The 14,055-nt window shown below is 43.6% G+C and overlaps 2 protein-coding genes and 1 long non-coding RNA gene across 4 annotated transcripts in view; 1 reads left to right on the forward strand and 2 right to left on the reverse strand.

Annotated features, from left to right (window-relative positions):
• LOC113443157 (tubulin alpha-1B chain) overlaps positions 1 to 13,470 on the reverse strand; it is a 16,896-nt gene extending 3,426 nt beyond the window's left edge. The window contains exon 1 of one of the 2 annotated variants that reach the window (XM_087925105.1): positions 13,378 to 13,470. In XM_087925105.1, the coding sequence (XP_087781231.1) occupies positions 13,378 to 13,380 (3 nt within the window). In that variant the 5' untranslated portion in view covers positions 13,381 to 13,470. Of the gene's footprint in view, positions 1 to 4,003; positions 4,112 to 13,377 lie in introns of those variants that run through there. The other variant, XM_026711192.2, reaches the window with a different exon arrangement.
• On the forward strand, positions 3,229 to 3,562 carry LOC148127049 (uncharacterized). Its single transcript, XR_015741881.1, has 2 exons — positions 3,229 to 3,333; positions 3,372 to 3,562. It is a non-coding gene; the product is annotated as an uncharacterized LOC148127049 (long non-coding RNA).
• Positions 9,105 to 13,517, reverse strand: TUBA1A (tubulin alpha 1a). Its single transcript, XM_026711193.2, has 4 exons — positions 13,378 to 13,517; positions 11,025 to 11,247; positions 10,620 to 10,768; positions 9,105 to 10,296 (listed from the first exon to the last, which is right to left on the reverse strand). Exons 1-4 carry the CDS (start codon positions 13,378 to 13,380, stop codon positions 9,316 to 9,318), a joined length of 1,356 nt encoding a protein of 451 aa, XP_026566978.2. The 5' UTR covers positions 13,381 to 13,517; the 3' UTR covers positions 9,105 to 9,315.
• Positions 13,518 to 14,055: the final 538 nt, after the last annotated feature.

The following is a 14,055-nucleotide window of genomic DNA, read 5'->3' on the forward strand; positions in this document are numbered from 1 at the left end:
TCGTCTACAAAAAGGAAGCAGGACACGCAGTTTTCCCTCCTAGCATTGATTTCCTCTGTGGAACATCTGCTTACAGACTGTTGCTTGATTTATCTAAGGCCTTACTTTAAATTCCTGGCACATGCCCATCCTCCTGAACTCCCTTCATGAATTTGTGTTCATTACACAGACCCAGCTCAACCTGCTGAGCACCACCTGTTGTAACACATTCCTTTAAGAGCTTGTTAAGAATCTTAGACTCAACAGATGGCACAAAGATGTCTGGCAATTAAGTCTTTTAAATGACAGGAGACTGCCTTCTAAAGAGGCAGATAAGCTGTTCAAATCTGAGAACTGTACTAAATTCTTCTTATGACCACTAAATTGTTTCAGCCATGTACTTGAAACATGCACACATTTCACTGATGTTTATATTGACTTCTGTGTGCACTTTTCTATAGGGGTGCACGATGAAAGCATGATTTTTATGTTAGATCTGCAATGGCATCTGCAGGACATTATGAACTTATGCACCCAATGCACATACTTGTACTTGCAAGAAGTCTAACATAATCTAAATTGCAAAGGATAATCAATTACAAAATTCAGGGAAGATTTTAAAAGGGATGCGATCTGGATCTTGAAGATTTGAAAACAGACGACTTTAACCATATGTATTTTACAATACATCAGAGCAGAAATGGATCACAGGGAACTTTAAATTACAAATTAGCCAACCACGGCTGTTAGCTTATTGGTCAATGGTTGGTTTTTACAGGGATATCACATTCCAAGAGCAAAAATCCAGCTGCATAACCATTAGATTTTTTTTTCTGTCATCTAGTGATTATCTTAATTTTTGTATTCCAGATTTCTGGTTTATGATTCAGTGTGACCTATCAATTTAAAAAATGGTTTGAGTGATTCCCAGTTAAACGAACAGCATAGATACATATACAGTATGAATGTAACCTCAAAAGTTGTGGTTGAAAGGCAAGTTTTGTCGATAATGTTAAGTATCAGTAAATTATTGCTACTGTATCAGCTTTCCCACTGCAGTGCAGAGCTGCTCAATGCAGCCACTCCCCTCTGTAGAAAGAATCTATTTAGTGTGCCCAAGGGGCTTGGTGGGACCTAATGGATTTGAGCAGAAAAAAAATGGGATTATTCCTGTGGCTTTGTTCAAGTCACTATCTGGAACAGAGGAGAGTTATAACCTTAGATTGGACCATGCCTATATGAATTTTTCATTGTTTAAAGATCTCAGAAAATTCTCTGGTTCTCAAGAGAGATAAAGCAGATCACCCAGAGCACCTCTGGGGAAAAATAAAGAGCAAATGTGATCAAGAGCCATTATTATCCTGCGGTAAAATGTCACATCTTCTCTATTATTGCATCTGCAGATAGACAGCAAGCAGTTCTATTCAACTGACCCAGTCCCTCCTAGGTAGGATTTGGTCTGGAGTACATCTGCAGAATTGCTGTGAAGACTATTTGATGGATCTGTGAGACAGAATTGCTTGAACCTGATCTGAAATTGACTTTTGGCTATTTAGATCTTTTGGAGAGGATTTGAGGCAGTCTGGAGTTATCTGGGAAGCTCCAAGTCTGTTGATCATGGGAAAATAAGCATTCATGTATCTGTGTCTCTCCCTAAGTGGCTAAAGGCCTATTGGAAGATGTGTGTTGCATGAAATATGCCCTTAAGAAATAGTATGGTTCTGGTACTTCTTAAAAGAGACGGTGGATCTATAATCCCTCCAAAACCCATCCCTGGATCTAATATTGCTAGACCATTTTTGTCATAGCACTAAACTTCCCCTTTTAATCTAGAGTATAGACCCTTGAGTCAACTTTCAGACTGGAATACAGCAGTGAGATGGCATTAATGACAGTTGCAGATGATTTGTGCTGGTTCTCAGCACAAATTTGGGGATGGTGGAGAAGATAGGAGTAGAAGGCACCATGTTACAGTGGTTTTCCTCCTTCATCCTAGGTCAGTTCCAGACAGTATCGGGAGGGATGTTAAGTACATTATTAAGCTGGCCAACTAAGTGATGCCTTCAGTCTGGAGATTAAAGGCTTTGGAACCCACTAGATTTGTAGATATTCTATTTTTAGGTGTCAATGGGACAGCATTCCTCAAGACAGAACTGGGTACAATTTGGGAATCCTCCTATACTCATGGTTCCTGCCTTGAGAGCAAGTACCAGTTATGACAAAAAGATTCTTTGAATAGCTCACCTTGCATGCCAACTGCACTTTTTTTTTTTTTTGCAAAGTGAGAGATTAGTGATCCATGCCTTGGCCACCTCACTTAAAATAATTGCAAGGTATTTTACATAGGGCCACACTTTTAACAAACAACTGAGCCAGAATACAGCAGCAAAAATTATGATGGGGGTACCATAATGTGTCTAATACCACTATTTCACAAACTTAGGTGCCTTCAATTTTGTCATTCATAAAGCCCTTCATGCCAGAGCCATGTCATTTGAGGGACTGCCTCATATCTCTTCCATTGAACTGTGGGGTCCAGACACCCACCTTATGCCACCATCCTCCTCTAGCTAGAGCAGGGGTCTTCAAACTTGGCAAGTTTAAGACTTGTGGACGTCAACTCCCAAAATTCCTCCTCTAGTCATGTTAGCTCAGGAATTTGGGAGTTGACCTCCAGAAGTCTTAAATTTGCCAAGTTTGAAGACTCTTGAGCTAGAGATTCAGATGACCGCTTCCCCCCACCATGCCTATCTTCCTGTGAGGTGTTTAGAACTTGTTTTGTCTCCCACTGAATTAGGAGTTTGGATGTGCTTTCCGTTTGGAAAACCGATTCATTTGGCTAGTGGGCAGTTAGTTGTTCCAAGTAACAAAAAGCGCTCGCGCAGCTCCACCAGAGCAGTTTCAGCGCCCATTTCGAAGGAGCACGCATGCGCACGCGGCTCCTTCGCTCGAGGAAGACCGGCATCCTGCGCGGGAAGTGTAACGGCTGGCACGGGAGAGGCCGAGGAAAACCGCCGGTTTCTGCCCTGAAGGGAAGCGAGCGAAACATTTCGCAGTTGGCCGGCCTTACGATAGCCCAGGGCGACGTAGTGGTCTATTAGGGTTAGGCTGGTTAGGAGTGGATTCAAATCAATCTTTTAAAAACCCTGAGGGCTTTTTCGCGCTCTCTTGAACGTAGGCGGGGCGTACGAACTCCTAGTCCATTGCAGGACTTGCAGCGAGAAACAATGAATCACTTTGTGCGAGTATCGTGACTAACGGGATGATCGGCGTAGGATAAAGGCGGCCAGCTTTTCTACAATCTTCCCTCCCCCCCCCAACCTCTCGGTCGTCTCTTTCAAGACAACGAAGCCGGTGGGGTGGGGGGGGAAAGCCTCCCGCCCACTTTCCAGGACAGCGCAATCCAACTGGCGTCCTCAAGACGCCTTGCGCTATTGTACCTTTAAAAAAAAAAACCCAGCTAGCTGCGCATCCAGAGGTCCCCGGAGCTGGGAAGGCTGTTCCAGAACATTCCCCGCGTGCCCCCCCCCGCAGTTTTCGGAATGCGAGTGACCCACGTTCCCGCCCTTCGGGCTCAAGCCGCGGCCAGCGCAAGCAGAACCGCCTCCCCATCGTTCTCTCCGCCCGTTTCCCTGGATCGCCCGCCAAGCCCACGTCAACCCTCCGTTCCGCTCGGGACAGTCGAACCGGAACCCCTTTCTAGGAATTAACCATCTATGGTCTTCCCTACCTCTCCTCCTTTTTACCTTAATGTTTTACAGCTCCTATTGCCACCATCTGGAGGGCGCGTGGCTGGAGAAAGCTAATAAGGGCATCTCCCCTTTCCCTCCCCCGCATCCCTTGCTGGATTTCTGTCTGACTCTCCGAGAATTCCCGCCCAGCCTCCACGTTTTCACCACCTCCCACGCAACCCACCCCATCCCTCGCAACCACCACCACCCAAATCGGAGGTTCTCTTGGCTCAGCATCTATTCTCTTCCGAGCCGTCCCTCCCTTCTCCTCCTCCACCACTATCACCACTTACCATGATGCTGACGAAGGAATGGCAAGAAACAGGAGAAGGGGGAATTAAATGGAAGCCTCGGATGTTACTTCTCCCGACAAGCTAAGAGTCGATGTAAGTAACAGAATGGAAGAGGAAGGGGCCGCCCCGCTGCTTTTATATCACATCTCACTCTCAGGGCTGGGTGAGGAAGCTGGCCTTACATGTATTTAGTATAATGAACTGATTACGCGGTTGCCATTGGCCCAACCTCCACGTCCATCTGTGAGCTCATAATCGGTGATTGGCTGAGACCAATGACCCGCCTTTTGCTATGGGAAACAGGAGACTTTTTGGTGGGTGGAAGGGCGGGGGGGGAATCGCATAACTGAAGCGGCGAAGTAATCCGTTCTTCCTCTAACCAGGAAGCAGCCCAGCAAAGTCTTAAACGAAATATTTTTTTAAATGAAACGCTCATGTCTATTTGCACTGAAAAGCCTTGCAGGAACGAGTTACAGTCGTTCAAAGATAAGGTGTAAAAATTTAATATTTTAAATTATTTAAAACGTATCTCCGCCCATCTTTTAACAAACTCTTATGTAGAGGAACCCAAAGAGATGAATCCTTCGGAGTGGCAATTCTGACGTGGTAAATCAAGAAAGATACACATAATTCTTCAGGCAAAAGCAAAATCTAGGACATCATTTGTACAGGAAGAACCAATTCGTGTTACACTGTATCACCAAGGAGATAATCACCACAAATAGGTACTTACTCTCCATTTAAATCTGCCTGCCATAAAGGAACAAATAAATTCCCTTGACATTTCAAGAACAGATGGGGGGGGGGTTGTATTTTGCAATTCTCCCTCCACCTCAATTTACTCATTTACAGTAATTTTTCAGCGCAAGTCATATACTGTTAAAATAGCATTTAAATGATGCAGCATTCAAACATTTGTAACGTTCCAAGTCTTGCTGGAATTGGGTGGGGGAAAAGACAAATGGTCGACAGCTGCAAAGGCTTCTGCATATTTGTTCAAATAACCGACGTGTTTTTTTATGCGAGGTTCAATCTAAGTTCATTCCGCATTTCCTTCCGACGGAATTGAGGGTGATCTTTGTAAGGATGGGCAACTGAAGAAAAGAAATAAAGTAACAACTTCGTTTTGTATTAATTAGTTTGTTGCTCATTGAACCTGCAGCATGATCAGGCGCTGAACCAAACGGCTCACAAAAATACCCTTTATCCTAGTTTAAAGACCAAAGAAACTTGCGTGCTCACGTGGGCAAGGATTAAACTGGATCAAAAGATGGAGAACATTAGGAATGTTCCGGAAGCCATAAATAACAGAGCTGCAGAGCGGGGGTGAAGTGAGACTGCAGTTTTTTCCTGCAGAGAAAAACTGCGGCACCGATGACGACCAGAGGCTGCGTTTTGGCGACTGCAGTCTGCAAGCCTCCCGACAGAGGCACCTAAACGCCACGTCCTTGTCGCAGAGTAGGGAGAAAAAAAGAGAGCCGAAAAAGATGCTGAATAATGAACAAAGCGTTCTCAGTTGCGCCATGTATGAGAAGAATCGGGCTAGGACTGAAGGGAAAAAAAGAGGCAGTCCTTTTCCCGCAACGTTGCTATTCTATTCTGTACACCAGCAGAAAATTAGATTTGCATCTCCGGAGATGCGAAAATGCGGAGTCAGGAAGAAGGGAGCGAGGACGCCTTACAGAAGAAGCGCCATCTTTTCTCTTGCACGTGCTCGCTCTGCCGGTACCATTTGTAGTTAAGATTGCGGCATCTCTTGTAACACTTATCCACCAGGCCCTCCCTCACCTAGCCGCAGCCTTGCACAAACCGAATCTCTTTTCTAATCCTCTCAAACATTCCCGGTGAATTGCAGCTTCTTATTCAGTCTCCTAAGCGCGCGCGATATTGATGATGCCTCCTTTCAATTGTCTCCCCCACCCCCGGTCCCGTTTTCCCATCAGCAGGACTCTGTATGCCCTGGTTTATGTTGCCCTGCTTCCCCTCGCCCCGCTATGGTGTGGTACACGGCAAAATCGGGTCTACTTTCGGGTGATGTGTCGCCTGCCCTAAATCGCCACCAAACCCCGGCAGCACTTGGCACAAGCCGTGACACACATTCCCCAGACAGGGAGGGGCCATGCTGGTTCTTCCACTTCCTGTCGGCAGCCGGGCTGCGCATTTAGCTCCCGTTTTGGGGGCATGTGTGGCCGCCGATCTTTCTGCTTTCAGCCAGGGGACAAACGTCGGACACTGTATTTTCTCCAGCCTTTTTTTAAAAAAAACATCCGAAGATAATTTCATTCTATACTGCAGTGGCTCAAGGTGGCATGTATAGCACTCTCCTTTATAACAGGTAGCTTGGACTGCCAAGGATGAAACATTTCATTTCACCAGTGCTATGATGCACTTAGGTATTAAGTGCTTCTGATGTGTTGGCTAGCTGTAACCTGTAGTATCACTTTGCAGTTTTTAGCTTAATTTAATAAAACCTTCCTACCTGGTTTTGGTTTTACTATGTCTTGTGAACCTAGGACCTAGGTATTGTGGATAGGTATTGTTGTGTATTAAATAGTGTCTTCTGCATAGCGTTAATGTGGATTCCTCCAGTTTTTCACCTGGCGATATAATTTGTGTTTCTCCAGCAACTATTCCCTAGCTTGGCTTACTAGCAAGGCTTGAGAGTAGGCCTGCCCTTAACAGTGTTACTGTAAGACGATTTGAAGACAGTGATTGTAGGTAGACTCCTTTAGCTTCATTCCAACTCCCTCTCAACATCAGCAGCCTAGTATAGGAGCGCCACCATCAATAGCTCAAAAGTATGATAGGGTAGATTTGGGCTAGTGTAGGCTTTTATCTGGCAAGGTTGGGCTAGATCCATTGAAACAGATGCATAAAAATCCAAGGGCTTCAGAAAAATAAGGTAATTGTAGAAAAGCTAAGAAGCCATTAAAGAAAAAATCCAGCAGCTTAAAGAACGTTTAAATGTGATTTACAGTTGATGAAGTAAAATATTGTAATATTGGATATATTGCAGATACATTTGAACAATGGACTCTAACATTAATTTTAAGAATATCTGTATCTTTACATAATGTTTGAAAGATGTCATGAAAGAGGACTAAGTTTTATGTGACAACTCTGAGACTGTAGATTTAAATATCAGGCTTATAAGAATGATATGGGAAAAAATGCTCTACTGGACATACAAAAGTGATTTAAATATCAAAGGCTATAAGAATTATATGGAAAAAAAATACTCTATTGGATATACAAAAGAAGTGATGGGTAATAATTAAAAGGAATATACAAAGGAATAACAAGAATAAATCATTTGTTTTACTTTAAAAGGTGATGATTTATTAAAATATATTTGTGATAAAAGGGAAAGTAATTTCTTTATATATTTTAATTTTCTTTACTATATATTTTTTTTCTTTCTACACTTACAATTTTTATTCTTGTGTAAAGTTTGCATTGTTGTTTTCATTTGTATTGTATTGATTGTATACTTATGAAAATTGCTAGACTTCTGCTGCAAAATAGTTATATTGACAGGTTGGTGAAGCAGAGAAAGATTGTGAGGTAGAGCAGTAGGAAGCTGACATAACTGCATTAAAAACTGTCTCCTGCTTCAGTATGGGCTCATTGTCTATGTTACAAATCTGTCAGTGGGATATTTTTTTGATACAAATTTACTGGTCGTCTTGCTATGTGGGAATAGAAGGGAAAATTGTCAGCACTCTTGCCAGGTTCACCCCAGTTTGGTTTATCTCAAATCTGTTCAGCAAAGGCATTACTCGCAGTGACTGACAATTGTTGATAAAACTTAAATGTATTTCATATAATATGCAAAATGACTGAGGTAGAGAGTTCCCCACAAAACAATAAGAATTATATTCATATAAAACACCTTATTGGCAGAAGTGCAAAAAAAATATAACAATTTGGAACAGAATAGTTTCCATACCTATAGGTGCATCACTATATATATGATAGACAACTTACCTAATTGCAATTAGTAAGTTAATGGCAGTTCACAAGAAAATATCATTTGCTTTCCTCCATGAGAATAACAGTCCTTTAAGATCTAAAAATAACTTTTTAATAAGATTCTTTACAATGAAACTATATTTATATTAAAACATGTCATATTTAGCACCCTGTTTTAATATATCCCTTAGATGTTTTTATTCCAAAGATGAATTGTATCAGTTTGGCCTTTTTCAGTATAACTACCTAATTTTACACCCACCTCTTTTACCTTATTTTATAAAATATGTAGATTGTTTACTTGTATGTCTGAGACTCGAACAAAATTATTGATGTTTTACTGAGTTACAGCAGAACTCTATAAAAATAGTGTAGACACCCTTTGGATGGCAAGATGGGCAGCATATAAATTTAATTAATAAACATACAAAATCAGAAAGAAACCTTAATAAATTCAGAGGAACTTGTTCCCAAGTAAATGAATTCAGGACAGCAGTTTCACTTTTTTAGAACAAAATCAGATTTTTGCTAAGACAAGACCTTTGTGTTTTGCTTAATTTTATCTTGAAATCAGTATATAAAAATGGTTCATCTAAATGTCATATAAATGCAATTCCTGTCTTATCTCTCTGAAATTAAAGAGGATATGGTAAAGACCATTGCCTTTTCATGTCTTTTTTTGAAAATTTTCTGTGGGTTTATGGAAGTTATAATTTAGCTTGAATTGTGGAAGGAGGGACTGTCATTCTGGCCAGCTAAATTAAATATTTTGAGCTGAACTCAATCACAGTATTGTATATATCCGTATACTATCTGTACTTGTCAACAATATGGGAGCAGTTTGCTGTTGCCGTCTTCCAGGATTTTCTAATTTCCCAGTTTAGTTGGCTCATTCTACCTATGTCTCAGCCCTTAAATAATGTGTTTCTAGACACATTGGGACATATCTGTCATGTTACATTTATGTACTTAATTTCGCAGGGAAGGAGTTGCCCCTTCCAACCTGAACACACTAATCTGTACTGTTGTAGTAGTGTAGTGCTTTTTCTTGCATAATGTAAAAATATGACCACTGGCTAGTAATTCTACCACAGGAATATGCAACAAATAAAGACACAACACACTCATCTCTAGGACAGGGAATGCCTTTTATTCACAAACCCAAAACCTTAGTGGATGGTTTGGGCTTATAACATTTCATGTTTTAAAGCACAGATCAGTTACTGTACGGATAACAATGGTATCTGAATATGCACGAATTAACTGATCAGACCAAAACCTTAATGTTGTTAAATAGCTTAATATTCCCTGTATGAGCAGCACCATTGTGACATTTTGCTTTAGTATTCCTCTCCTTCCTCTTCACCCTCTCCTTCAACAGAATCCACACCCACTTCCTCATAATCCTTCTCCAGAGCAGCCATGTCCTCCCGAGCCTCTGAGAATTCCCCTTCTTCCATCCCTTCCCCAACGTACCAGTGGACAAAGGCACGCTTGGCATACATCAGATCAAACTTATGGTCCAGGCGGGCCCAGGCCTCAGCAATGGCTGTGGTGTTGCTCAGCATGCAGACAGCACGCTGCACCTTGGCCAGGTCACCTCCGGGGACCACGGTCGGCGGCTGGTAGTTGATACCAACCTTGAAACCGGTGGGGCACCAGTCCACGAACTGGATGGTACGTTTGGTCTTGATGGTGGCAATAGCAGCATTGACATCTTTGGGAACAACATCACCACGGTACAACAGGCAGCAGGCCATGTATTTACCGTGACGAGGGTCACATTTCACCATCTGATTAGCTGGCTCAAAGCAAGCATTGGTGATCTCTGCTACAGAAAGCTGCTCGTGGTAGGCTTTTTCAGCAGAGATGACTGGCGCATAGGTCGCCAGAGGGAAATGGATTCTGGGGTAGGGCACCAAGTTGGTCTGGAATTCTGTGAGATCTACATTCAGGGCACCATCAAATCGCAGGGAAGCTGTGATGGAGGACACAATCTGGCCTATCAACCTGTTCAAATTGGTGTAGGTGGGGCGCTCGATGTCAAGGTTTCGTCGGCAAATGTCATAGATGGCTTCGTTGTCTACCATGAAGGCACAGTCGGAGTGCTCCAAGGTGGTGTGGGTGGTCAGGATGGAGTTGTAGGGCTCAACGACAGCTGTGGATACTTGGGGAGCTGGGTAGATGGAGAACTCCAGCTTGGACTTCTTGCCATAGTCAACGGACAGGCGCTCCATCAACAAGGATGTAAAGCCAGAGCCAGTACCACCACCAAAACTGTGGAAGACCAGAAAACCCTGGAGACCTGTGCACTGGTCAGCCTGTTGGAACAAATAAAAGTTAACGTATATCTAAATAATTATCTAAAGAATATAGGTAAAAGTAAAACTATCTTTTGTCTGTTTTCTTAGACTTATCAGCTTGTTAATTAAGTTGTCTTTAATTAAGACAATTAAGTTTCCAGTCATAAATGTTACAAATTCTAATATATATTCATAATTATTATACAGGAAGTATACAGCAACTGTGAAGTATTTTTGTTGGCCGTAATGTTTTGGGATGATATTCATCAGAATTAGATAAGTCATTGCTGCTTGTTTTCTATTCTTTGTATTACAGATAATCCTTAAGACAAAATAGTTACCAGTTTTCTAATCCTGTCAAGGACCAAGTCAATGATCTCTTTGCCAATGGTGTAATGCCCCCTGGCATAGTTGTTAGCAGCATCTTCTTTGCCAGTGATCAGTTGCTCAGGGTGGAATAGCTGACGATAGGTTCCAGTGCGCACTTCATCTATGAGGACCCAAAACAAAATTACTTTCCTATCAGAAGACACAATCCAATTATAACCCAGAAGTTGTATTTTTGAGATTTTTTTTGTGTGTGTGAAATATTATTCCTTTGATCTAATTCATTGTCACCGATTCTTTTGCTATTCAAATACAGAATAGGTGGCAATATAAATTAAATAAATCCTCACTAACCTTTTTGTAGCGTATGGGAAAAGTTGGACTCACAGTCAGTAGGGCATTTTGATATTTACACTCACCAATCACTGTTGGCTCCAAATCCACAAACACAGCCCTGGGGACGTGTTTGCCAGCTCCAGTCTCACTGAAGAAGGTGTTGAAGGAGTCATCTCCTCCCCCAATGGTCTTATCGCTGGGCATCTGCCCATCTGGCTGGATGCCATGTTCAAGGCAGTAGAGCTCCCAGCAGGCATTACCAATCTGGACACCGGCTTGGCCAACGTGGATGGAGATGCACTCACGCTAAATGTGAAAAAATTGTATAAACCGGTTTATATATTAGTATATTCTAAGAGGACAGAAGGTTAATTTGCAATGAGTTGTGCGGGCTTTTGTTATTGCTAGGATATGGGAATAAGAATTTATGCATGGTCACTTGGAGAAAAACATTCACGAGTAAAATTAAAAATAATTACCACAGCTGTTAGTTCCTGCTTAAAAACAAATCAGCTTCAAATGTGAACTTGGGAGGCAAAACCGCATCAAATCCCTCAATTTAAGAATTAAAAAAAAAGCCATGTAATTAGTCTGGTTCTAAGGCACCTTAGTGAAAGTGTTCACCCCACCCTTCAGTATTTGAATCTGCTGAGCCTGAGTTATTCTCTCATTTTACTTGCCTATTGTTCTAGAGGACATTCTATCATTTGAGAGGACCGAGTTCAACCACAGAGACTGCCAAGGAATGCCACGCCCTGGCCAAGAACATTGGGTAGATGCTGTACAACATAAAGCTAGCCATGATTTTTCTGGCAACACCCACACTGACAGCCGGCGTGTGTGCAGTGCCCTGGATTAATACGAGTCATTTCTGCATGATCTCATTAGATTGTTTTGCCAGTTTTCCTTCCTCTGACCTCAGCTCTGCTGAGAACCATGCTTGGAAATAAGAACTAAATCCATGGGGTGGCTGGACTAGAAGATAAAGCTCCCATATCAAACCCTAAAGTAGGTGTGAGGTATATAATATGGGGAAAACTCTGCATCCACCAGTCTTACCACCCCTTCCCTCAAACACCCAACATAGAGTTACAGAACTAGAAATTTTAATTCCTAATATTTTAGGAATGTTGCAGGCAGGATTAAAAATGGGCTGCTAGAAAATGTTTCTAAATGAAAGTTCAGCCATAGAGCACTTGTTGAAAACAGCAAGCCCCTGTCGCGACTCTGAAAAGCATTGTTCCCCACTCATTTATTCTGGTCACATCTGCCAAAGAGGAGACTCTTTGTCTGCTCTGTCACCTTCTGCCTTCTATTCAGTGACAGACCAATCTGCTGCAGGGCATGGCTGCTCTAAGGGGAGGGATCTACTTTTTCTGCCCTGCAGTCTGTGATACTGGGCAGTCTCTCTCTTTCGGACACAGATGATGGAACAATGCTCCGTTTTAAGGCAGGGTGTTTTTTTTTTTAGAGCCTCGAAAGGGCGTGGCATGTTCAGCTCAGATGCTGATCCCTGCTTTTCTCAGAGGAAATCGCGGCACTGGGACCTCCTCGAGTGGCCAGAATTTCTTCCCATGAATTGAATCCTTTTGAATTCAATGTCATTTAACTCCAGATAAAGGCGGGTCGAGCTGCAGTCCACCCTCCCACTCAGACGTACGGCTTTCTCAGGGCGAGCTCCAACCTCCTCCTCGAAAAGTTCCCATCACCCAATTTGGTAACGCCTTTTTCTCCCCGACTGATGAATGAGGCGGTGCGGTAATCGTCCACAGCCTTTTGAATTGCGTTCCTTTGCAGGCTTCAATCGTTTCAAGCCGATTTTGTTGTTGTTAAAAAATGCAAGAACGCGATTCAAAAGGGATCAGGCCGTATGATGTGTTTTAAAGCAAGCACCGGCAGAGACACCCTGACCTGGAAGTAAGAACCACCCAATGAGCTTTCTTTCCCTAAAAGGAGAGCAGCTTTAAGGACAAACTGCTCCACATCCGCTCCCGGTCAGCCCTCGCCTCCGGTCCGAAGCGGGGCTCCCCCTCTGCGGCAGAAAATGCTGGTGGGTGGGTGGGGGAGACGAAATTAGAGGTCACGAGGCGAGCAGGGAGCCACCTGCGTCTTTCACTGTCTAGATTGAAGCCAGTGGACCAGCAGGTGGGCTCCCTCCGACGTTTAGGGGAGAAGGCTATCTTTGGAGCGTTGGAAATGGAGGATTGCCTTTTTTCCGGCATTTGCACGGCTCTCCCGAGTGATGCACGGTTTAACTGGTCGGGAAAACAAAGACCCGCCATAGAGGAGCGGGAAGAGACAGAGAAAAGATCCAGCAAGGAGAAAGGAGGAACAGGGGCGATCTGTCTAAATGCGCACCGGAGGGGGTCATCGACACATGCCTTGCGGCGATTTTTCCCGGCTTCCTCACTTTGGAGACCCGCCGCGGACACTTACCATAGTTACTGCTTTGTCGCCGAGCTTGGGGAACTCGAACCGGAGAGAGGCGGGTGCTTTCTTACAGCGCGACTCTTAGGCGGTCGATGTAAGAGAACCTGTAGCACATCGTCTAAGGCGGCTGCCTATATACAATCCCGTCACCATAGGGACGGCCAAGGCTTTTTGCGGTTGGTCGAGGCCCCCCAATCTGCCAGGAGAAGGCACGAGAGGAGAACGGCGATTGGCTCCGGGCGCATAGGATGAGGTAATTCCCCCCCCCCTCGCCTCTGCTCAGCATCCCAAGTCTGTTTGCATCTTCCAGACAAAGAGATCGAACAGTTCCCCATTCATCACTCGGGCGCGTGGGGTGGGGTGTGTATGGGGGGGGGGGAGAGCTAAGATCCAAGGAAAAGGAGAGGGAAAGGGACGCCGCACGGCGTGAAAATTCGCTTAAAAGCAATAACCTTTTCCCCTCTGAACAAATGTCAGACAATATGTCAACCCCTCCCTCTCCATCTGAACGAAGTAACGGCGCAACTCAAATTCGCGTTTCAGCAAAAGACATGGCAATGAGGCAAGCCGAGGGTGACAGAGTAAGGAAATTTGCCCCCCGGTGAATGAATTTGATGAGCCTGCAACATTTACCGGGGGAATTGTAAAAATGAAAGCCGCCAGCAAAGAACAACCACCGAAGTC

Source organism: Pseudonaja textilis, chromosome 2, assembly GCF_049901715.1.
Source record: "Pseudonaja textilis isolate UNSWEBS1 chromosome 2, rPseTex1.2, whole genome shotgun sequence".
In the NCBI taxonomy this organism is placed as follows: domain Eukaryota; kingdom Metazoa; phylum Chordata; class Lepidosauria; order Squamata; family Elapidae; genus Pseudonaja; species Pseudonaja textilis.